Source organism: Lissotriton helveticus, chromosome 5_1 (assembly GCF_964261635.1).
Source record: "Lissotriton helveticus chromosome 5_1, aLisHel1.1, whole genome shotgun sequence".
NCBI classification, from domain to species: Eukaryota; Metazoa; Chordata; class Amphibia; order Caudata; family Salamandridae; genus Lissotriton; species Lissotriton helveticus.
The window spans coordinates 2,119,004,807-2,119,029,648 of record NC_136065.1 but is presented as its reverse complement, the minus strand read 5'-3'; the positions used below and the strand labels follow the sequence as shown (position 1 = coordinate 2,119,029,648).

The following is a 24,842-nucleotide window of genomic DNA, read 5'->3' as shown; positions in this document are numbered from 1 at the left end:
CCCGGTGCTGAAAGCTCCTAAGGTCAGCAAGGCCCAGAGCGATTATTTAAGTAACCACTTCACAGTCCATTATCAGAGGGAAACCAGGGCTCCCAGTAGTTACAGCAAGTAACAGCACCCAGATGCTTTACTAAATGTACCTCAACCCTGAGTGGTAAGAGCAAGAAACTACAGCATTAGCAGCAAGAAGTAAAACGATCACCTAAAGTAAAACCACGCCTATCTACCGCCACAAGTACTGGTAGCAGTTACCATCAATAAAACTAACCACAACAGTTACTGGAAGGGGCCTCCGGATCATTCACCATCCTTCACAATATCCAGTGAGGGCAGACGTTAATATCACTGCACCACTTTGTACTGGAAACTGGTCCCATTCCTTGACTATAATGTGAAATACGAAGCTTCTCCATTTTCAAAACTTCACACACTCTCACTAACCATTTCATCTACCCCTACTTTCATGTTGACTCCATTATGTTTCAATGTGCCCACCCCTCTGTCAAGAGTCCTGCACCAGCCTAGAGTGCCCCTTTCTAGTGCACCCTGGCATTCTCCCGGGATCACTTCACCAACGCGCCCCATTGCTGCCAGCCGTGCCACAGCCCCTTCCTTACCAGTAGGACATGTTGTTAAAATGCTCCGTGAACTGCGTCAGGTTCGGGCTCTTCTCTTCGTTCTGCTCTTTGGCCCACAGTAGAACTTCTGGAATCTGAGGGGAGAACAGAGTTCATGTAAAGGGGAATGGCTTACTTTCCCTGCAGCCTGAGGACCGACGAAGACTGTTTCCTTCGATATTCCAAAGCACCTTAGTAGATCGGTGCACAAAAAGTGGAAAGAAAATATGCACAGTTTCATGGAAGAAATGTTGGAATGTACTGAGAAAGGATTGTAAACAAGGATATTACCAAACAGAAGTGGGTCAGAAGCAAAATGCCTATATTGCAGATGAACTGAGATCCGGGCAGGTCCAGATTACAAACAGCAGGATACGCTGTGCCCTGGGCATGCCGAGATCGTGAGCTCCCAGGGCTTACAATGTACATGGAGATGAAATTGTTAATTACCCTTCAATAACAATATTTCTGGTGGACTTATAACTTTCCTGCACATTATTCCTCCTGTGAATTCTCTCCAGGCTTCTGACGGGCCCAGAAATGTTTCCCTATTGACAGCTCTTCAGCTGTGTCACACGGCACCATGTGGGAAGGCATTTGGATTCAGCTCCAAAGAGGGTTTTTGGACCATCAGACTTTCAGGTGACAGGACAAAGAGCAGGGGCCACCCAGGGCAGGCCTCTGGGCTCTGTCCACAAATTGGTTGGCTTTTCGATACCGCAGTCTTAAATGAGGAAACCTCCTCTGAAATGGGGTCAGAGGGCAAGGCACGCTTCCTCTGGCAAAGTATCAAGGCCACCCGCATTTTGTAAGCCCAGATATAAATCAACATCAGTATTATAATTGGGAAGGAGGCCATCAGCATCCCCTGTAAGACCCTAGTGACCATCAGGCATTGCAACAGCCTCAGAACCAAATATGTCCTCCAAGCAGGATCACTGCTAAGCCCTGATGGGGTGCTCTGCCAGGAGAACTGCACTAAAGTTCACCTTAACTTTTCCCCTTCACCAAACACACCTTCTGTGCTCGAAACCTTTTGGAACAGTGTGGTAAAAGGCTCCACAGGTGACGTTGGCACTAAGGGAAGCCCCAACCGAATGGGGATGGTGCCTTGACAGGATGAAACATCTTTTTGGGCGCTGGGTGTAGAGTCCTTAGAGGCGTGGCGCTCTTTTGGGATGGTACTGCCAAGATTGCAGGAATGTCTGACCCCTTTGTGGGGTCCATGGGCTGCAATACCCATTCTGAACAGATGCAGCACAGAAAGCCTGGACCTGCACATGGTCAACTAATGGACCGAGGCATTCCAAGCTCTTCTGAGTCAGTGTTGGGATCTGAAACAAAGACAAAGAGGTTGGCCCCAGTGAACGGCGACGAGAACTCGAATAGTCGCTGCATTGGGAGAGTTACCTTGAGAAAGAGGAGGGCTTTCCCTTCCCATGGTGTTTCTTTATTGTGGGAAGAAGGTTTGGGAGATCACTCCTTACAGATGTCTTACTGCTGAGGCGCCTCTCTGTGGGCCTTAGCCGGAAATACTTTGGTCTTCCACGCACTGGTGGCCGGCGGATGCAGGGAGGCACAAGAAACGCACACCACATCATTGTGTTCAACCTGAGACACCAAATGTTTTTTTCATGTGGATCTGAAAGGGACATCATCTTTGGGTATCTGCGACAAAGCCTCAAATCCTAAAGTTGTCAAGGAGATATTTGACCTTTACAAAAAATGCTAAGCAATTCTGTTAGTGAGACAGAGAGAATGCTCAACATCTGCATTGATAAGGTGCGTTCAGGGGCAGACACACAGTTGGAGGGCCATTTCTGAGGAAAGGGTTCCTAGATCAGTCTGATACCTGGAGAGAATTCATAAGGTGAAGAATCTGCAGGAAGCTGCATCAGTCAGAACACACATACCAATAACCTGTGCTTTGCACAGAAAAGGCTGCCTGTAGAAAAATGGATTACTATGTGGTGTGGTTGTGAGACCTCACCATGTAATAATGTCACAATCTGTATTAAGTCTAATTCGGTTTCTTTCATAAAACCCTTAGCTCATGCCTGGGTAGTTGTGGCACAGAGCAGTCAGGCTTTATCTAAGGAACACATTGAAAGCATTTGGATGTCACAAAACAATCATTAGGTAAGAAACACAATACAATAAAAATCAGACACCAACTTATGAAATATATGTCACATATTTATCTTACAATTGAGACCAGAATGACTAAAATCTATTGAGTAAAAACGGAGCAATGAATTTTGAAAGGTAAGTAAATCACTGTAGGAAATACAATAAATTGCTGTATGCGGTTCTACAGTTTTGAGCCAGCTGACTAGAATGGCTACTTCTCTTTACTTGGACGGGCCACGACTTGTCAAGAGCCAGTCACAGTGTGCCACTTAGGTACAGGAAGACAGTTCCCTGCTGGGTCCAGCAGTCAGAGTCCTCAGTGAACTTTTCTCCTTCACCGCGGTCAGGCCAAGAAGTGGTCCTGATGCTAGGGATACAGGACGCTGAAGCGATGCGATGAGTGCTTTGATAGATCTACGCTGTCGAAATATTATTTACTTTGGATACTTTTCTATGTTGATGTGAAAGTATTTTTATAAATATATAAATGTATATGTTGGATATTCATGCCATTTGTTTGATCGCGGAGGCAATTGTTGTTATGATATGTATATCAATGCGAATACACTTTGTGGTGAAACTACATGTTCACAAAAAAGAACAGCTCTTGTCTATAATGTTCTGATCAATTTAGTATGCATACAGTATAAGTTTGAAGTGCAGGTATAGATATGTGAGGTTATCTAAAAACGTCTTGAAAAGCAGGCGGGTGCGGAACAGTAGCACTGCCATGTCATTTCTTAACAAATCCATGTTATAGGAGGTCCTGCCCCCTATCTCTCAACAAGATTAGTCCCTGTCACGTTAGACACTCCAAATGGAAGTTAGCACTTAGTGCGGTGGCTAGTGAAGCTCCATGTTGGGCAACGGAACCACCGGCATTATTACAGTGAAAACATCTATTTCGTGTTTTTACTGTCAGGGGATGTTAAACAGCGAAGGGACATGCCCTTATTTTTAATACTAAGCACTTTACCTGGAGGACTGCCATGGGGCTCCCTAGGGATGGCCTAATAATGTTAAAAAGGAAGGTTTCGACCAGGCAAAAAGGTTCATTTTGCCATGTCCAGTGGGCAGCTTTAAAGCTGCCCGACTATAACACAGTGGCAGGCTTAGAGTCACTGTAGAGGTGTTGCAGCCCACTAATGGCATTTCACTTACTAGCCAGGGGTACCTCTTCTACCACATACTAGGGACTTAACGGTAGTTAAATACCAAGAATAACCAATTGTACACGTACTTTGAGGGGTCAGAGCACATGCACTGGGGCCTGGACAGCAGGCCCAGTGCACTACAAAGAGAAACAACAGCACCTAGGCCATTAAAAATTGGAGGCAACATATGGAGGTGAACCTGCAAAAAGCCATTCCTCTACACAGAGAATACTGTGCCTGTGGCTGTAAAAGAGTAGGTCTACAGGACCAAGTGGGTTTCAGCACCGAAGTAGCGAGGGACTGGCGACTTCGGTAATAGAAAAACAGGGAATGGGTCGACACGGAGGATCTCATTTTGATATTCACTCTCTAACACGTGCCATGTAGTCTTCGCTCATTCACATCAAGCAAAGACCAGTTTGGGATTATAAGACACACCCTTTAGAAAGTGTGTGTTCTCATTACAAGATGTTCCTTCTTTTAATTTGCATTTTGATATTCTTACAGCTATACTCCATGGCTATCCTACCGAGTGTAGGAAAATAGTCCACCAGCCCAGTGACGTAACAAAACATGAGGGACCCCCTGTAAGATCTGCTGAAGGGGCTCCTCACACTCATATTGGTAGGGGCTGAGGGGCCCCCTCCAGTATGGGTAAGCCTGGGTCTCCCGCACAGCCCAGCAGTTGCCCAAGCCACAAAATGCGCTCAACACGGACGTTTGTTGTAGGAATGCCACATAGGAAGTCGGTATGACAATTCCATCTGAAAAGAACAGCTCCTGGTGACCGCTGCTACCTCAGGAAGCCATCCCTCAAACTCCACCTGCTACCAAACTACGCATCTGTGCAGCCAGACATCTCAAACCAGAGCACTACTCTATGTTCGACGAGCACCTATAGTTTTAGATGGGCTTTAAAAGAGGATTTCACTCATCCAAAAGGCAATGACGGTCAAACACAATTTGAAGTTCATACTGCAACTCAAAATGAAGATGACAATATTTGTAATCCCAGGTCTCCATCCTAGCATGACACAGAAAAACATATACAAGACACCTAGCTTTCTCTATTTGCACTATGCTCTCCGAATTAAGGCACATTTCTTTTACATCTCTCAAAATAAAAAGAGCCAAAGTCTGAGGGATGCAAAATAAAACAGTAAGGAAAATGCTACTTACCCAGTATGCATCTGTTCTTGGTATATAGAGCTGTAGAGTCATTTGCTGTGCATAGATTGCCATCTAAAGTTGGGTCCGTATGTTTGCACTTTGCTTTTCTTCGAAGTCTTTCCAGTCACGAGGTAGGTGACTCCTTCTTTCGGTGATAGTGCGCATGGGCATCGACTCCATTGTTAGATTGTTTTCCCGCAGAGGGTGATAATGGAGTTAGTAAGAGTAGTAAAAGGAGATGTCCATGAATGAATGTATCTTGTAAGATGTTACTGCAACAGGTATAGGTACCTGGGGAGGCGGGTGGGCTCATATGACTCTACAGCTGTATATGCCAAGAACAGATGCATACCGGGTAAGTAGCATTTTCCGTTCGAGGCATATGAGCTGTAGATCATATGCTGTGCATAGACTATATAGCTGTTATCTCGCAAAGTGGTGGCTAACCTGTATCTGTTGCAGTGGTTGAAATAGTGTACGTAAAACTGCCTGGCCCACTCTAGCTTGTTGTCTTGCTAACACATCTACACAATAGTGTTTTGTGAATGTGTGAGGTGTAGACCATGTTGCACTTTGCATATGTCATCTATGGGTATATTTCCTAAGAATGCCATAGAAAACCCCAGTTTGCTTGTAGTGGGTGCTCTAGGGGGAACTGTTAGCGTTTGTTTTCCTTTTGCATAGCATATTTGAATGCACTTGACTATCCACCTTGCAATACCTGATTTTGATATGGGATTGCCTTTGTGCAGTGGAGCAAAAGCGACAAAAAGTTGATTTGTGATACAGAAAGGTTTTGTCCTTTCTATGTAATCAAGCAATGCTCTCTTCACATCTAATGTGTGTAGGGCACGTTCTGCCACTGAATCTGTTTGAGGGAAGAAGATGGGTAACTCAACAGATTGATTGATATGAAAAGCAGAAATCACTTTAGGAAGGAATTTAGGATTAGTCCGAAGAACCACTTTATTTTGGTGCATTTGTAAAAAGGGTTCTTCTATAGTTAATGCCTGAAGCTCACCCACTCTTTTGAGTGATGGGATAGCAACGAGGAAAGCAGTTTTCCATGTGAGAAATTGCAGTTCACATTTGTGCAATGGCTCAAAGGGTGGATCCATCAGTCTGGTAGAGGGAGTACACCCCTGCTCCCTGGTATGGTAAAGGGACTGGTTCTATTGCACCTTTCTGCAACAAAGAGAAAACCGCTTTCTTTAGAAGGGTGAGATGTTCTTGTGACACGAGGTGTGACCTTAGAGGAATGTTCAGTGGAGTGCTTGTAAGCTCCAGACAATAACCAGATTGGATAAAATGTAAAACCCATTTGTCTGATTCAATCGTATTCTAAATGGGTAGAAACTGGGAAAGAAGACCCCCGACAGGAGTGGAATAGTCAGGGGGTATGGAAAGGAAGTTACTGTTTGCAGGGGAAGTGCGTGTTGAGTTACCTCTGCCTCTTCCCTTGCGGTTGTTTCCTCTATAGCAACATTTAAACTAACCTGTTGAAGAGGGCGACTGATTGTTGCCCTTGTAAGAGGAGGGATTGTATGTAGACACATTTTTGGAGACGCCCCTGTAAAATGAGAGACAAATGGATCCTCTGTTGGAAGGTGATTGTCAGGCCCCCATGGACTTAGCAACTTCAGTATCCTTTTCATCTTTTCTAGTGATGTATCGACAGCTGGACCAAAGAGGTGTTCTTTGTCACAGGGTTGGTTAAGAATAGAGGCTCGTACCTCAGGCTTGAATCCTGAAATTCTTAACCAACCTATGGAGAGGTACACTAGTGTTTACTACCCGAGCTGTGTCTGCCTGATCTAGAACACGCATGATAGAGGTATTAGTTATTAATTTACCCTCTTGAATAAGGGCACTAGCTCTAGACGTATGCTCATCAGAAAGAAATGCAATGAGCTTTTCGAGCTCATCATAATGAGCTCTATCATACCTATCATACCTTGCCAATAGTGCTTGAGCATTGACAAAGCACCAATACTTAGATGCTTGTGACGCTACCCTTTTGCCCGATGCGTCAATTAATTTGGACTCTTTATCAGGAGGAGGGGCTTCCCCTGTTGTTTGCGAATTAGCTCTTTTACGAGCATTGGAAACTACCAGAGAGTCCATGGGTAACTGGCCATTGATATATACAGGGTCATTAGGTGCAGATTGGCACTTTTTATCTACCCTAGGAGTGATGATTCTTGCTCTTACAGGGTCTTTAAAGATGTAATCAGTATGTTTAAGCATACCTTTTAACATTGGTAATGTTTGTGTAGCCCTTTGAGATGAACTGAAGTGTGTCAAACAAAAAATCCTCCACTAAAGTCTCTAATCCATGTTATTGTGCAGCTCTGTTAACAAGCTCTATCATCTAGAGGAGAAGGTCTGGATGGATATAGGTCGGGTCATTATCTGGTTGAGGGTCAGCATTATAATTATTCGATGGGTCAGTATCCTGTGGTGTGTAGTCATGTATATCCCCCATCCCCTGTATCCTGTGGGTCAGGTGATGGTGGCGGACGAAAATGTGTAGGTATAATGAGTAAATTTGGATCAATGGTTGAAGAAGGTGGAATATATGGTGAAGAAGGGTACCCACATTTTTCCTTTTTTAGAGAATGTGGTAGTCTTCTTGTCAACCCATTTTCCTCTTCTCAGGAAGTTTGTTGTGAATCTGTCCAGTTTCTTGATTAATCACAATCTCCTTCTGTTTCAGACCTTAAGGTGGAATATTGCTCCAAGGCTCTTTTGTTGAAGTACTGTCTTTAGACGCCGGTTTTGGTGTCGAACGTTTCGACCGAAGATTTAGCCTTATAGACCAGTGGCACGGAAACCAGAAAGTGTTTGGATTTCGACGGCACCGGCTTGGGGATGAGTAGAACCCGAATCGGAAGGTTGTTTATGTTTCAGCGCCGAACTCGAAGGCGGGGCGCTCAAAACCTTTTCTCGGTGCGATCTTGGCAGAGGAGGGACTGGAACCTTTTTATGGAGGAGATGGTAGGGGAAGGAAGCCTCTTTACTCACAATCCGTTGTCCCGGTGTGAGGTCTTCGGCATCGGAGTGAGCTTCAGACATGGAGATGTGCTCCTCTTACATTTCGGCTTCCTGCGCTTGTGATTCTTCGTGTTCGGACTCTTCTTCTAGGAAATCCGGCGCAGAGCAACTTTGCTGGTATATTTCATGATGTCGAACCCGACGGTCACGGAGAGTCTTCTTCGATCGAAACAACCGACGCGTTGCAGTCTTTCTTGTCGTGTTCCGGTGTTAGGCAAAGGTTGCTCACTTCGTGCAAGCCGGTGCGCGGAAACTTAGCGCGACACCCTGGACAGAACTTGGATGGAGTCCGTTCCATCAACTGCTACCGACCCAGGCGTGGGTAGGCCCAACGGCCTTCCACAAATCTTCAGATCAAAGGTTTTCAAGTGTAAACGATATGCGGAGAATGGGAAACGCGATCGATAAACAATACCGGTGAGGGTAGTGGATTGCGTGTCGAAGGGGCCCCGAAGAAACAGTGCTGTACCGGAGCGCAACAATTCACATCCAAACCCGATGGCAGAAAAAAAACAATCTAACAATGGAGTCGATGCCCATGCACACTATCACCGAAAGGAGGAGTCACCTACCTCGTGCTTGGAAAGACTTCTTCGAAGAAAAACAAAGTGCAAACATCCAGACTCCACACTAGATGGTGATCTATGCACAGCATATGATCTACAGTTCATATGCCTCGAACAGGATATTTTGCAAAAATGTGTCATTTAGCAAACACTCAAATCCAAACACAAGGCATCCTATGAAATCCACCAGGAACCTCGCCTTTAAGTTGAAAAGCAATGGAACAAGCCCCTTTGTATCCCAAATGTGATCTCTTCGGAGCTGGATAAAAAAAAGGGGTGCCGGAGTAGAGTTTTATGATCTGGGTTTTTCCAGTGAAATATGATCATATATACCTCAGTTACCTGGCGGAGCCCTATATGGTAACACCAGGCTAGACGAGATAGCGTGGTTGACATGGTTAAAGGCTACCAACAAGTCTAACACCACCACCCTGAGGGCTGCTGCAATCTGCTGGCACGCCGAGGTGCTCCAAACCTGGTGTCAGTGACTCTTGACCGTGGGATGTTGTGGTAGGCCTCCTGTTGACACCGAAGTTTTCTGTATGCGGGAGGGGAGTGAGAGACCAACACAGGTTAAACCTGTAAGTTAAAGATCAAATGGCAGAAGGTCAAAGACCAAATACTAGAGGTAAAGTGCAGTTCTCAAAGGATCGCGAATAGAGGACGTTTTAAGCAACCCAAGTGAGGTATCACTGGTCAACCTACTAATGGTCACTGTTGGCTGGAATGGGGTGCAGGACCTGCACCATGTAGATGTGTGTGATAGAACCAAACCGGCAAGCATGTTGGAGATGCCACATATACAACACTCAGGCAAAACTGGTTTTGTTACAGTGGCAGAATTCATGACCTCAGGAGAGGAGAGTATCCCCATATATTCTCCTCCAATCATAAATGCATAGTTGCTGCCCTGGTACCTTTTATTCCCCATTACTGTCTTTTATTTGCCTTAGATCCTCTTATTACTTCATATTCTTACTTTGTCCCTTTTTGTTGCTTCGTGTTTCTCCTCTTGTTTTATAGTTTTATTATCTGATCAGAAGCATATCAACAACATACTCCCCAGATCAATCTCCCTGCGAAAGAAAGTAACAATTTTGAGATGAGAGGAAAAACGCAGACGAGGTGAGAAGGCGATATTTGTCATCCTTTGTTACTGCCCCTGTCCTTTCTTATCCCTCACATACTCTTTGTTGCCCCTGTTCCTTCCCACAGCCGGACATCAAACCAGATGAGCTGCTGCTTAGGGTGTGTGGGTAGTGGGTCAGCAGGAAGTCTCAAGACAACTCTGAAGACATCAGAATAGAAGCCCCTGGTGTGCTGGACAAGGTTTAGTAGGTCACCCTGAGCAGGTACAAGCACGCCCACAAGCAGCAGAAGAAGGGGTTACAAGAGTGACCTGCTTGGATGACCTACAACTGCAGCTTTAGTTCCTCATTCTACACAATGCTCACTCACTGCCAAGGACGATCCGGGTACAGGTGCTAAGAGCCAGGATTCTATGGGCCTCAAACCAATGCTCCCTTTAAGCAGCATGAGGCACCCATGGCACAACTCAGTGCAACTGCTCCCTCAATTTTAATTTGTGTTCAATTACCTCAATTTTGTAGAAGAGCTCAGCATCCAACAGTGTCAGCTGTTCAGCGACTTCAAGGCTGTGGAAGTCATGTAAAGTGCCCGGTCTGAAAGAGATGGGGAGAAACATCAGTCAACACAGCGTACCGCCCCGCAAAAGACCAATAGAGGACCTTCCAAAGCAGAATAGCCCTATGACCTGGACCGAGTGCTATCCATGGGCAGGATGCAGAGACAGCCGCACATTGGCAGAATTCTGAGGCACAGCTAGCCTGAAACAAAAGGAATGCACTGCTCTCAAGCTGAACAAATGCAGTGTTGGCATGAGGCACATCCCTTAAACCAATAATTCCATGCAGAGCTGTCCTAAAGCAAATACCTCATCCAGTGCTGCCTGGAAGCAACACCCCCCTGAAGCAGCGCTATCTTAAAGCACAGCGCAAACATTGCAGCCTTGCAGCACAACTCCTGCAGTGCTCCCCTCCAGCAGCACCTAATGCACAGCTGCCCTCCTTTGCGCAGCGCTGCCCTCCTGCAAATCCTTCGCGCAGCGCTGCCCTCCTGCAAATCCTTCAAGCAGCGCTGCCCTCCTGTAAATCCTTCAAGCAGTGCTGCCCTCAAGGACAGGCTGCATGCAACTCCTGCAGTGCTCCCCTCCAGCAGCACCTAATGCACAGCTGCCCTCTTGTAAATCCTTTGCGCAGCGCTGCCCTCCTGCAAATCCTTTGCGCAGCGCTGCCCTCCTGCAAATCCTTTGCGCAGCGCTGCCCTCCTGCAAATCCTTCGCGCAGCGCTGCCCTCCTGCAAATCCTTCGCGCAGCGCTGCCCTCCTGCAAATCCTTCGCGCAGCGCTGCCCTCCTGCAAATCCTTCGCGCAGCGCTGCCCTCTACAAATCCTTCGCGCAGCGCTGCCCTCCTGCAAATCCTTCGCGCAGCGCGGCCCTCCTGCAAATCCTTCGCGCAGCGCTGCCCTCCTGCAAATCCTTCGCGCAGCGCTGCCCTCCTGCAAATCCTTTGCGCAGCGCTGCCCTCCTGCAAATCCTTCAAGAAACGCTGCCCTCCTGCAAATCCTTCGCGCAGCGCTGCCCTCCTGCTAATCCTTCAAGAAACGCTGCCCTCCTGCATGCCAGAAACCGGTCCCCGGTAGCTTGTCTCCTTTCTGGTGAAGAATTGGCTTGGTAGTTTGGTCTGCCCTGTTCCCATGATGCACTGGGCCAGGGACAGACTAATTTGCATATAGCCAGGTTCTGAGCTGGGATGGGGCAGTGAGATAAATAACGGTGATGGATCAAGCCCTGATCTTTGGACTGGGTAAGAGTGGTCTGCTTAATTCAGACACTCTGTTCATCACCACCCCCTTTTCTGAATCGTTTTTGGCCACTATAGGTGTGGCAGGGTATACTCAGACATGAGTCCCTTTCTCACTGCTCCATCAGGATTCAAGCAAGCCGGGCCGAAGAGGCTGAAATGCCAGAAACCGGTCCCCGGTAGCTTGTCTCCTTTCTGGTGAAGAATTGGCTTGGTAGTTTGGTCTGCCCTGTTCCCATGATGCACTGGGCCAGGGACAGACTAATTTGCATATAGCCAGGTTCTGAGCTGGGATGGGGCAGTGAGATAAATAATGGTGATGGATCAAGCCCTGATCTTTGGACTGGGTAAGAGTGGTCTGCTTAATTCAGACACTCTGTTCATCACCACCCCCTTTTCTGAATCGTTTTTGGCCACTATAGGTGTGGCAGGGTATACTCAGACAACGTCAAGATACATCATCTTAAACATCATTCAACAAGGAGACTTGATACAGTGCAGCACTCAAGAAAAAACACCGCACTCAGCCTGTCCTTCAGCAACATTGGGAATTCGTACTGCCTAAGAAATGCAATGCATAGCAACTCCTAATAAGACTTGTGAAGAGGTGATATTTTGATCCAGTGCAAACCGTAAGCAAAACTATGTATAGGGTTGAAAAGAATCAAAATGCATGCAGTGCCACCTTGAGAGAACCTCAAGGGCTTGTCTGCAGCGCAGAATTCCACTGCAGGACTACCCTCAGAAAAAGTATCAGTGCAGTGAAACTCCACTGCAGGATCAACTTTGAAAGAACACCGATGCAGTGACTGCACTCACTGTAGGATCATCCTCAGAAAGAATACCAATGCAGTAACACTGCACTCACTGTAGAACCACCATCAGAAAGAATACCAAGGCAGTGACACTGCACTCACTGTAGGACCACCCTCAGAAAGAATACCAAGGCAGTGACACTGCACTCACTGTAGGACCACCCTCAGAAAGAATACCAATTCAGTGACACTGCACTCACTGTAGGACCACCTTCAGAAGGAATATCGATGCAGTGACACTGCACTCACTGTAGGACCACCCTCAGAAAGAATACCGATGCAGTGACACTGCCCTCACTGTAGGACCACCCTCAGGAGGCATACCAATGCAGTGACACTGCACTCACTGTAGGACCATCCTCAGAAAGAATACCGATGCAGTGACACTGCACTCACTGTAGGACCACCCTCAGGAAGCATACCAATGCAGTAACACTGCACTCACTATAGGACCACCCTCAGAAAGAATACCAATGCAGTGACACTGCACTCACTGTAGTACCACCCTCAGGAAGCATACCAACGCAGTGACACTGCACTCACTGTCGGACCACTCTCAGAAAGACTACCGATGCAGTGACACTGCACTCACTGTCGGACCACCCTCAGAAAGAATACCGATGCAGTGACACTGCCCTCACTGTAGGACCACCCTCAGGAAGAATACCAATGAGGTGACACTGCACTCACTGTAGGACCACCCTCAGAAAGAATACCAAGGCAGTGACACTGCACTCACTGTAGGACCACCCTCAGAAAGAATCCCAAGGCAGTGACACTGCACTCACTGTAGGACCACCCTCAGAAAGAATACCAATTCAGTGACACTGCACTCACTGTAGGACCACCTTCAGAAGGAATACCGATGCAGTGACACTGCACTCACTGTAGGACCATCCTCAGAAAGAATACTGATGCAGTGACACTGCACTCACTGCAGGACCACCCTCAGAAAGAATACTGATGCAGTGACACTGCACTCACTGCAGGACCACCCTCCGAAAGAATACCGATGCAGTTACACTGCACTCACTGTCGGACCACCCTCAGAAAGAATATCAATACAGTGACTGCACTCACTGTAGGACCACCCTCAGAATGAATACAGATGCAGTGACTGCCCTCACTGCAGGACCACCCTCAGAAAGAATACAGATGCAGTGACACTGCCCTCACTGTAGGACCACCCTCAGAAAGAATACAGATGCAGTGACACTGCCCTCACTGTAGGACCACCCTCAGGAAGCATACCAACGCAGTGACACTGCACTCATTGTCAGACCACCCTCAGAAAGAATACCGATGCAGTGACACTGCACTCACTGTCGGACCACCCTCAGAAAGAATACCGATGCAGTGACACTGCCCTCACTGTAGGACCACCCTCAGGAGGCATACCAATGCAGTGACACTGCACTCACTGTAGGACCATCCTCAGAAAGAATACCGATGCAGTGACACTGCACTCACTGTAGGACCACCCTCAGGAAGCATACCAATGCAGTAACACTGCACTCACTATAGGACCACCCTCAGAAAGAATACCAATGCAGTGACACTGCACTCACTGTAGTACCACCCTCAGGAAGCATACCAACGCAGTGACACTGCACTCACTGTCGGACCACTCTCAGAAAGAATACCGATGCAGTGACACTGCACTCACTGTCGGACCACCCTCAGAAAGAATACCGATGCAGTGACACTGCCCTCACTGTAGGACCACCCTCAGGAAGAATACCAATGAGGTGACACTGCACTCACTGTAGGACCACCCTCAGAAAGAATACCGATGCAGTGACACTGCACTCACTGTCAGACCACCCTCAGAAAGAATACCAATGCAGTGACACTGCACTCACTGTAGGACCACCCTCAGAAAGAACACCGATGCAGTGACACTGCACTCACTGTAGGACCACCCTCAGGAAGCATACCAATGCAGTGACACTACACTCACTGTAGGACCACCCTCAGAAAGAATACCAATGCAGTGACACTGCACTCACTGTAGGACCACCCTTAGAAAGAATATCAATGAAGTGACTGCACTCACTGTAGGACCACCCTCAGAAAGAATACCAATGCAGTGACACTGCACTCACTGTCAGACCACCCTCAGAAAGAATACCAATGCAGTGACACTGCACTCACTGTCGGACCACCCTGAGAAAGAATATCAATACAGTGACTGCACTCACTGTAGGACCACCCTCAGAAAGAATACCAATGCAGTGACACTGCACTCACTGTAGGACCACCCTCAGGAAGCATACCAATGCAGTGACACTGCACTTACTGTAGGACCACCCTCAGGAAGCATACCAATGCAGTGACACTGCACTCACTGTAGGGCCACCCTCAGGAAGCATACCGATGCAGTGACACTGCACTCACTGTAGGACCACCCTCAGAAAGAATACCGATGCAGTGACACTGCACTCACTGTCAGCCCACCCTCAAAGAATACCGATGCAGTGACACTGCACTCACTGTCGAACCACCCTTAGAAAGAATATCAATACAGTGACACTACACTCACTGTAGGACCACCCTCAGAAAGAATAGCGATGCAGTGACACTGCACTCACTGTCGGACCACCCTCAGAAAGAATACCAATGCAGTGACACTGCACTCACTGTCGGACCACCCTCAGAAAGAATATCAATACAGTGACTGCACTCACTGTAGGACCACCTTCAGAAGGAATACCGATGCAGTGACACTGCACTCACTGTAGGACGATCCTCGGAAAGAATACTGATGCAGTGACACTGCACTCACTGTAGGACCACCCTCCGGAAGCATACCAATGCAGTGACACTGCACTCACTGTAGGACCACCTTCAGAAGGAATACCGATGCAGTGACACTGCACTCACTGTAGGACGATCCTCGGAAAGAATACTGATGCAGTGACACTGCACTCACTGTAGGACCACCCTCAGGAAGCATACAAATGCAGTGACACTGCACTCACTGTAGGACCACCTTCAGAAGGAATACCGATGCAGTGACACTGCACTCACTGTAGGACCATCCTCAGAAAGAATACCAATGCAGTGACACTGCACTCACTGTAGGACCACCCTCAGTAAGCATACCAATGCAGTGACACTGCACTCACTGTAGGACCACCCTCAGGAAGCATACCAATGCAGTGACACTGCACTCACTGTAGAACCACCTTCAGAAGGAATACCGATGCAGTGACACTGCACTCACTGTAGGACGATCCTCAAAAAGAATACTGATGCAGTGACACTGCACTCACTGTAGGACCACCCTCAGGAAGCATACAAATGCAGTGACACTGCACTCACTGTAGGACCACCTTCAGAAGGAATACCGATGCAGTGACACTGCACTCACTGTAGGACGATCCCCAGAAAGAATACTGATGCAGTGACACTGCACTCACTGTAGGACCACCCTCAGGAAGCATACAAATGCAGTGACACTGCACTCACTGTAGGACCACCTTCAGAAGGAATACCGATGCAGTGACACTGCACTCACTGTAGGACCATCCTCAGAAAGAATACCAATGCAGTGACACTGCACTCACTGTAGGACCACCCTCAGTAAGCATACCAATGCAGTGACACTGCACTCACTGTAGGACCACCCTCAGGAAGCATACCAATGCAGTGACACTGCACTCACTGTAGAACCACCTTCAGAAGGAATACCGATGCAGTGACACTGCACTCACTGTAGGACCATCCTCAGAAAGAATACTGATGCACTGACACTGCACTCACTACAGGACCACCCTCCGAAAGAATACCGATGCAGTTACACTGCACTCACTGTCGGACCACCCTCAGAAAGAATATCAATACAGTGACTGCACTCACTGTAGGACCACCCTCAGAAAGAATACCAATGCAGTGACACTGCACTCCCTGTAGGACCACCCTCAGAAAGAACACCAATGCAGTGACACTGCACTCACTGTCGGACCACCCTCAGAAAGAATATCAATACAGTGACTGCACTCACTGTAGGACCACCCTCAGAAAGAATACCAATGCAGTGACACTGCACTCACTGTAGGACCACCCTCAGGAAGCATATCAATGCAGTGACACTGCACTCACTGTAGGACCACCCTCAGGAAGCATACCAATGCAGTGACAATGCACTCACTATAGGACCACCTTCAGAAGGAATACCGATGCAGTGACACTGCACTCACTGTAGGACCATCCTCAGAAAGAATACTGATGCAGTGACACTGCACTCACTGTAGGACCACCCTCAGGAAGCATACAAATGCAGTGACACTGCACACACTGTAGGACCACTCTCAGAAGGAATACCGATGCAGTGACACTGCACTCACTGTAGGACCATCCTCAGAAAGAATACCAATGCAGTGACACTGCACTCACTGTAGGACCACCCTCAGGAAACATACCAATGCAGTGACACTGCACTCACTGTAGGACCACCCTCAGGAAGCATACCAATGCAGTGACACTGCACTCACTGTAGGACCATCCTCAGAAAGAATACTGATGCACTGACACTGCACTCACTGTCGAACCACCCTTAGAAAGAATACCGATGCAGTTACACTGCAGGACCACCCTCAGAAAGAATACAAATGCAGTGACACTGCACTCACTGTAGGACCCCTCTCAGGAAGCATACCAATGCAGTGACACTGCACTCACTGTAGGACCACCCTCAGGAAGCATACCAATGCAGTGACACTGCCCTCATTGTAGGACCACCCTCAGAAAGAATACCAATGCAGTGACACTGCCCTCACTGTAGGACCGCCCTCAGAAAGAATACCGATGCAGTGACACTAGACTCACTGTAGGACCCCTCTCAGGAAGCATACCAATGCAGTGACACTGCACTCACTGTCAGCCCACCCTCAGAAAGAATACCGATGCAGTGACACTGCACTCACTGTCGAACCACCCCTAGAAAGAATACCGATGCAGTGACACTGCACTCACTGTAGGACCACCCTCAGAAAGAATACCAATGCAGTGACACTGCACTCCCTGTAGGACCCCTCTCAGGAAGCATACCAATGCAGTGACACTGCACTCACTGTCGGACACCTCTCAGGTAGCATACCGATGCAGTGACACTGCACTCACTGTAGGACCCCTCTCAGGAAGCATACCAATGCAGTGACACTGCACTCACTGTCGGCCCACCCTCAGAAAGAATACCAATGCAGTGACACTGCACTCACTGTAGGACCACCCTCAGAAAGAATACCAATGCAGTGACACTGCACTCACTGTCGGCCCACCCTCAGAAAGAATACTGATGCAGTGACACTGCACTCACTGTAGGACCACCCTCAGAAAGAATACCGATGCAGTGACACTGCACTCACTGTAGGACCACCCTCAGAAAGAATACCAATGCAGTGACACTGCACTCACTGTAGGACCACCCTCAGAAAGAATACCGATGCAGTGACACTGCACTCACTGTAGGACCACCTTCAGAAGGAATACCGATGCAGTGACACTGCACTCACTGTAGGACCATCCTCAGAAAGAATACTGATGCAGTGACACTGCACTCACTGCAGGACCACCCTCAGTAAGCATACCAATGCAGTGACACTGCACTCACTGTAGGACCACCCTCAGGAAGAATACCAATGCAGTGACACTGCACTCACTGTCGGCCCACCCTCAGAAAGAATACTGATGCAGTGACACTGCACTCACTGTAGGACCACCCTCAGAAAGAATACCGATGCAGTGACACTGCACTCACTGTAGGACCACCCTCAGAAAGAATACCGATGCAGTGACACTGCACTCACTGTAGGACCACCCTCAGAAAGAATACCGATGCAGTGACACTGCACTCACTGTAGGACCACGCTCAGAAAGAATACCAATGCAGTGACACTGCACTCACTGTAGGACCACCTTCAGAAGGAATACCAATGCAGTGACTGGACTCACTGTAGGACCACCCTCAGGAAGCGTACCAATGCAGTGACACAGACCTCACTGTGGGACCACGCTCAGAAAGAATACCAAGGCAGTGACACTGCACTCACTGTCGGCCCACCCTCAGAAAGAATACTGATGCAGTGACACTGCCCTCACTGTAGGACCCCTCTCAGGAAGCATACCAATGCAGTAACACTGCACTCACTATAGGACCACCTTCAGAAGGAATATCGATGCAGTGACACTGCCCTCACTGTAGGACCACCCTCAGGAAGCATACCAAAGCAGTGACACTGCACTCACTGTAGGACCACCTTCAGAAGGAATACCGATGCAGTGACACTGCACTCACTGTAGGACCATCCTCACAAAGAATACCGATGCAGTGAATTTCCAATGCAGTTCAGTCTCAAGCGTGTTGGTAAAGTGCTGCAGGTGGGCAGAGCACCAAGGCAGTCCTGCCTTCACTCAGGGCATGGAACGGGCAGTAGGTTGTCACCCCTAGCCTGGTGTTTAAGTGCTAGAGCTGCGGGGCACTACCCACCTCTTCATCCTCCAGTTCCATAGACGGCCTTGCTTTAAAAGGCTGCAATGCCCCAAGAGTGGGGCATCTAAACCCCCTGCCTCCCTCCCACGTCCCAATCATTCCCATTCGCCAACTAGCATGCTTTACCTGGCAGCGACTCCCCTGGCAGCCAGGGGCCTGCTGGCAAAGTTGGCATAGCGCAGCGCCCTCTTGTTCTCCATTTTATCCAAGATGTTCTTCCTCAAGACTCTGGCCAGGCTGAGCTCCCCGTTGCAAACCAGGTGGAAAACCAGGTCCATGAGCTGCTTCAGAATGTCATCCGTCAACTCCACCAGGCTGGAAAGAGACAAGAGAGAGAAGAGATGGCCGCGGAGAGAAGAGTAGGGAGGAGAGTGGGGAGGGGGGAGGAGGGTGGGGAGGAGAGTGGGGAGGGGAGAGATGAGTGGGGAGGGGGGAGGAGGGTGTGGAGGGCAGAGATGAGTGGGGAGAGAAGAGTGGGGAGAGAAGAGTGGGGAGAGAAGAGTGGGGAGAGAAGAGTGGGGAGGAAAGAGTAGGGAGGGAGGAAAGAGTAGGGAGTGGGGAGGAAAGAGTAGGGAGTGGGGAGGAAAGAGTAGGGAGTGGGGAGGAAAGAGTAGGGAAGGGAGAAAAGAGTGCGGAGGGGAGAGAATAGTACAGCGAGGAGGTATGACAGGGGGCAGAAGGGAGGGGGAGAAAGGTGCAGAGGGGGTGGAAGAGAAGATTACAGAGAGGAAGGATGAAAAGAGTGCAGAAGGGAGAGAATGGCACAAGGAAGAGAAGGGTGAAAAGTGGAGAGATGGGTGCACAGTGGATACAGGGGTACAGAGAGGAAATGAGAGAAGGGTGCAAAGGGTAAGGGACAGAAGGGTGAAGAGGAGACAGAAGGGATACAGAGGGATGCACGGGCAAATCAGGGATACGGGGGAGGTGTGCAGAGGGGAGCGAGAGTGTTGAGAGGGGCAAGGGGGGAGAGGATAGGTCGGAGGGAAGAGAGGCAAGTGTCGAGAATAGGTGCAGGACGGTAGTAGAAAGCAGAGCAGATTAAGAAGTGAGGTTAGGGTGAGGCAGAGAAGAGGAGATGAAAACCAAAGAACATGTTACTGTCTGCTTCACATTCTGAGGTACTGTCTACAGCAGCCTTCAAGTCATCACAAGCCTGTCCTGGCTCGCCCTCTAATTACGGAAACTAGCACCTTGGAAGGATTCCCAGCCGAGGCGCTTTCGCAGCAAGTTAGACCCCATGGTTAAAACGTGGGATAGCAGGGTCGCAGCGGCAGGAGGGGAGGGGAGAAGGGGGGGGGCCCGGGGGGTGGGGCTTCAGGGTAATTACTAGGAAGGTCGTGTTAGTGGAGTTCTGGGGTGCAGCCAGGGACACCACCAACTACAGCTCTGCCTTGTACAATCTCACACATCCCCAGGCATTACTGTTGAGAGTGTGACAATGTGCGAGAGAGGGGGCGCAGCAGCCAGCATACTCCACCCCTTACACACGACTGCAGAGACAGCAATCAGCATACTCCACCCCTTACACACGACTGCAGAGGCAGCAACCAGCATACCCCACCCCTTACACACGACTGCAGAGGCAGCAATCAGCATACTCCACCCCTTACACACGACTGCAGACAGGGGCAGCAGCAGCAACCAGCATACCCCACCCCTTACACACGACTGCAGAAAGAGGCAGTAGCAGCAACCAGCATACTCCACCCCTTACACACTACTGCAGAGGCAGCAGCAACCAGCATACTCCACCCCTTACACACGACTGCAGAGGCAGCAGCAACCAGCATACTCCACCCCTTACACACGACTGCAGAGGCAGCAGAAACCAGCATACTCCACCCCTTACACACGACTGCAGAGGCAGCAGCAACCAGCATACTCCACCCCTTACGCACGACTGCAGAGGCAGCAGCAACCAGCATACTCCACCACTTACACACGACTGCAGACAGAGGAAACAACCAGCATACTCCACCCCTTACAAACGACTGCAGAGGCAGCAGCAACCAGCATACTCCACCCCTTACACACGACTGCAGAGGCAGCAGCGGCAGCCAGCATACTCCACCCCTTACACACGACTGCAGACAGAGGAAACAACCAGCATACTCCACCCCTTACACACGACTGCAGAGGCAGCAGCAACCAGCATACTCCACCACTTACACACGACTGCAGAGGCAGCAGCAACCAGCATACTCCACCACTTACACACGACTGCAGAGGCAGCAGCAACCAGCATACTCCACCACTTACACACGACTGCAGAGGCTGCAGCAACCAGCATACTCCACCACTTACACACGACTGCAGAGGCAGCAGCAACCAGCATACTCCACCACTTACACACGACTGCAGAGGCAGCAGCAACCAGCATACTCCACCCCTTACACACGACTGCAGAGGCAGCAGAAACCAGCATACTCCACCCCTTACACACGACTGCAGAGGCAGCAGCAACCAGCATACTCCACCCCTTACGCACGACTGCAGAGGCAGCAGCAACCAGCATACTCCACCACTTACACACGACTGCAGACAGAGGCAGCAGCAACCCGCATACTCCACCACTTACACACGACTGCAGAGGCAGCAGCAACCAGCATACTCCACCCCTTACACAAGACTGCAGTCAGAGGCAGCAGCAACCAGCATACTCCACCCCTTACGCACGACTGCAGAGGCAGCAGCAACCAGCATACTCCACCCCTTACACAAGACTGCAGAGGCAGCAGCAACCAGCATACTCCACCCCTTACACAAGACTGCAGAGGCAGCAGCAGCCAGCATACTCCACCCCTTACACACGACTGCAGAGGCAGCAGCAATCAGCATACTCCACCCCTTACACACGACTGCAGAGGCAGCAGCAACCAGCATACTCCACCCCTTACACACGACTGCAGAGACAGCAATCAGCATACTCCACCCCTTACACACGACTGCAGAGGCAGCAACCAGCATACCCCACCCCTTACACACGACTGCAGAGGCAGCAATCAGCATACTCCACCCCTTACACACGACTGCAGACAGGGGCAGCAGCAGCAACCAGCATACCCCACCCCTTACACACGACTGCAGAAAGAGGCAGTAGCAGCAACCAGCATACTCCACCCCTTACACACTACTGCAGAGGCAGCAGCAACCAGCATACTCCACCCCTTACACACGACTGCAGAGGCAGCAGCAACCAGCATACTCCACCCCTTACACACGACTGCAGAGGCAGCAGAAACCAGCATACTCCACCCCTTACACACGACTGCAGAGGCAGCAGCAACCAGCATACTCCACCCCTTACGCACGACTGCAGAGGCAGCAGCAACCAGCATACTCCACCACTTACACACGACTGCAGACAGAGGAAACAACCAGCATACTCCACCCCTTACAAACGACTGCAGAGGCAGCAGCAACCAGCATACTCCACCCCTTACACACGACTGCAGAGGCAGCAGCGGCAGCCAGCATACTCCACCCCTTACACACGACTGCAGACAGAGGAAACAACCAGCATACTCCACCCCTTACACACGACTGCAGAGGCAGCAGCAACCAGCATACTCCACCACTTACACACGACTGCAGAGGCAGCAGCAACCAGCATACTCCACCACTTACACACGACTGCAGAGGCAGCAGCAACCAGCATACTCCACCACTTACACACGACTGCAGAGGCTGCAGCAACCAGCATACTCCACCACTTACACACGACTGCAGAGGCAGCAGCAACCAGCATACTCCACCACTTACACACGACTGCAGAGGCAGCAGCAACCAGCATACTCCACCCCTTACACACGACTGCAGAGGCAGCAGAAACCAGCATACTCCACCCCTTACACACGACTGCAGAGGCAGCAGCAACCAGCATACTCCACCCCTTACGCACGACTGCAGAGGCAGCAGCAACCAGCATACTCCACCACTTACACACGACTGCAGACAGAGGCAGCAGCAACCCGCATACTCCACCACTTACACACGACTGCAGAGGCAGCAGCAACCAGCATACTCCACCCCTTACACAAGACTGCAGTCAGAGGCAGCAGCAACCAGCATACTCCACCCCTTACGCACGACTGCAGAGGCAGCAGCAACCAGCATACTCCACCCCTTACACAAGACTGCAGAGGCAGCAGCAACCAGCATACTCCACCACTTACACACGACTGCAGAGGCAGCAGCAACCAGCATACTCCACCCCTTACACACGACTGCAGAGGCAGCAGCGGCAGCCAGCATACTCCACCCCTTACACACGACTGCAGACAGAGGAAACAACCAGCATACTCCACCCCTTACACACGACTGCAGAGGCAGCAGCAACCAGCATACTCCACCACTTACACACGACTGCAGAGGCAGCAGCAACCAGCATACTCCACCACTTACACACGACTGCAGAGGCAGCAGCAACCAGCATACTCCACCACTTACACACGACTGCAGAGGCTGCAGCAACCAGCATACTCCACCACTTACACACGACTGCAGAGGCAGCAGCAACCAGCATACTCCACCACTTACACACGACTGCAGAGGCAGCAGCAACCAGCATACTCCACCCCTTACACACGACTGCAGAGGCAGCAGAAACCAGCATACTCCACCCCTTACACACGACTGCAGAGGCAGCAGCAACCAGCATACTCCACCCCTTACGCACGACTGCAGAGGCAGCAGCAACCAGCATACTCCACCACTTACACACGACTGCAGACAGAGGCAGCAGCAACCCGCATACTCCACCACTTACACACGACTGCAGAGGCAGCAGCAACCAGCATACTCCACCCCTTACACAAGACTGCAGTCAGAGGCAGCAGCAACCAGCATACTCCACCCCTTACGCACGACTGCAGAGGCAGCAGCAACCAGCATACTCCACCCCTTACACAAGACTGCAGAGGCAGCAGCAACCAGCATACTCCACCCCTTACACAAGACTGCAGAGGCAGCAGCAGCCAGCATACTCCACCCCTTACACACGACTGCAGAGGCAGCAGCAATCAGCATACTCCACCCCTTACACACGACTGCAGAGGCAGCAGCAACCAGCATACTCCACCCCTTACACACGACTGCAGAGACAGCAATCAGCATACTCCACCCCTTACACACGACTGCAGAGGCAGCAACCAGCATACCCCACCCCTTACACACGACTGCAGAGGCAGCAATCAGCATACTCCACCCCTTACACACGACTGCAGACAGGGGCAGCAGCAGCAACCAGCATACCCCACCCCTTACACACGACTGCAGAAAGAGGCAGTAGCAGCAACCAGCATACTCCACCCCTTACACACTACTGCAGAGGCAGCAGCAACCAGCATACTCCACCCCTTACACACGACTGCAGAGGCAGCAGCAACCAGCATACTCCACCCCTTACACACGACTGCAGAGGCAGCAGAAACCAGCATACTCCACCCCTTACACACGACTGCAGAGGCAGCAGCAACCAGCATACTCCACCCCTTACGCACGACTGCAGAGGCAGCAGCAACCAGCATACTCCACCACTTACACACGACTGCAGACAGAGGAAACAACCAGCATACTCCACCCCTTACAAACGACTGCAGAGGCAGCAGCAACCAGCATACTCCACCCCTTACACACGACTGCAGAGGCAGCAGCGGCAGCCAGCATACTCCACCCCTTACACACGACTGCAGACAGAGGAAACAACCAGCATACTCCACCCCTTACACACGACTGCAGAGGCAGCAGCAACCAGCATACTCCACCACTTACACACGACTGCAGAGGCAGCAGCAACCAGCATACTCCACCACTTACACACGACTGCAGAGGCAGCAGCAACCAGCATACTCCACCACTTACACACGACTGCAGAGGCTGCAGCAACCAGCATACTCCACCACTTACACACGACTGCAGAGGCAGCAGCAACCAGCATACTCCACCACTTACACACGACT

At 49.9% G+C, this 24,842-nt stretch overlaps 1 protein-coding gene across 3 annotated transcripts in view; it reads right to left on the bottom strand.

Moving 5' to 3' along the window:
* The window catches only part of RAPGEF1 (Rap guanine nucleotide exchange factor 1), a 669,494-nt gene that overhangs the window by 53,881 nt on the left and 590,771 nt on the right, over window positions 1-24,842 (bottom strand). For all 3 annotated transcript variants that reach the window (XM_078646181.1, XM_078646179.1, XM_078646180.1), the window contains 3 exons: window positions 19,009-19,197; window positions 10,289-10,373; window positions 618-712 (listed from right to left, as the gene is read on the bottom strand). In XM_078646181.1, coding sequence (XP_078502307.1) covers window positions 618-712; window positions 10,289-10,373; window positions 19,009-19,197 — 369 coding nt within the window. The remainder of the gene's footprint in view (window positions 1-617; window positions 713-10,288; window positions 10,374-19,008; window positions 19,198-24,842) is intronic.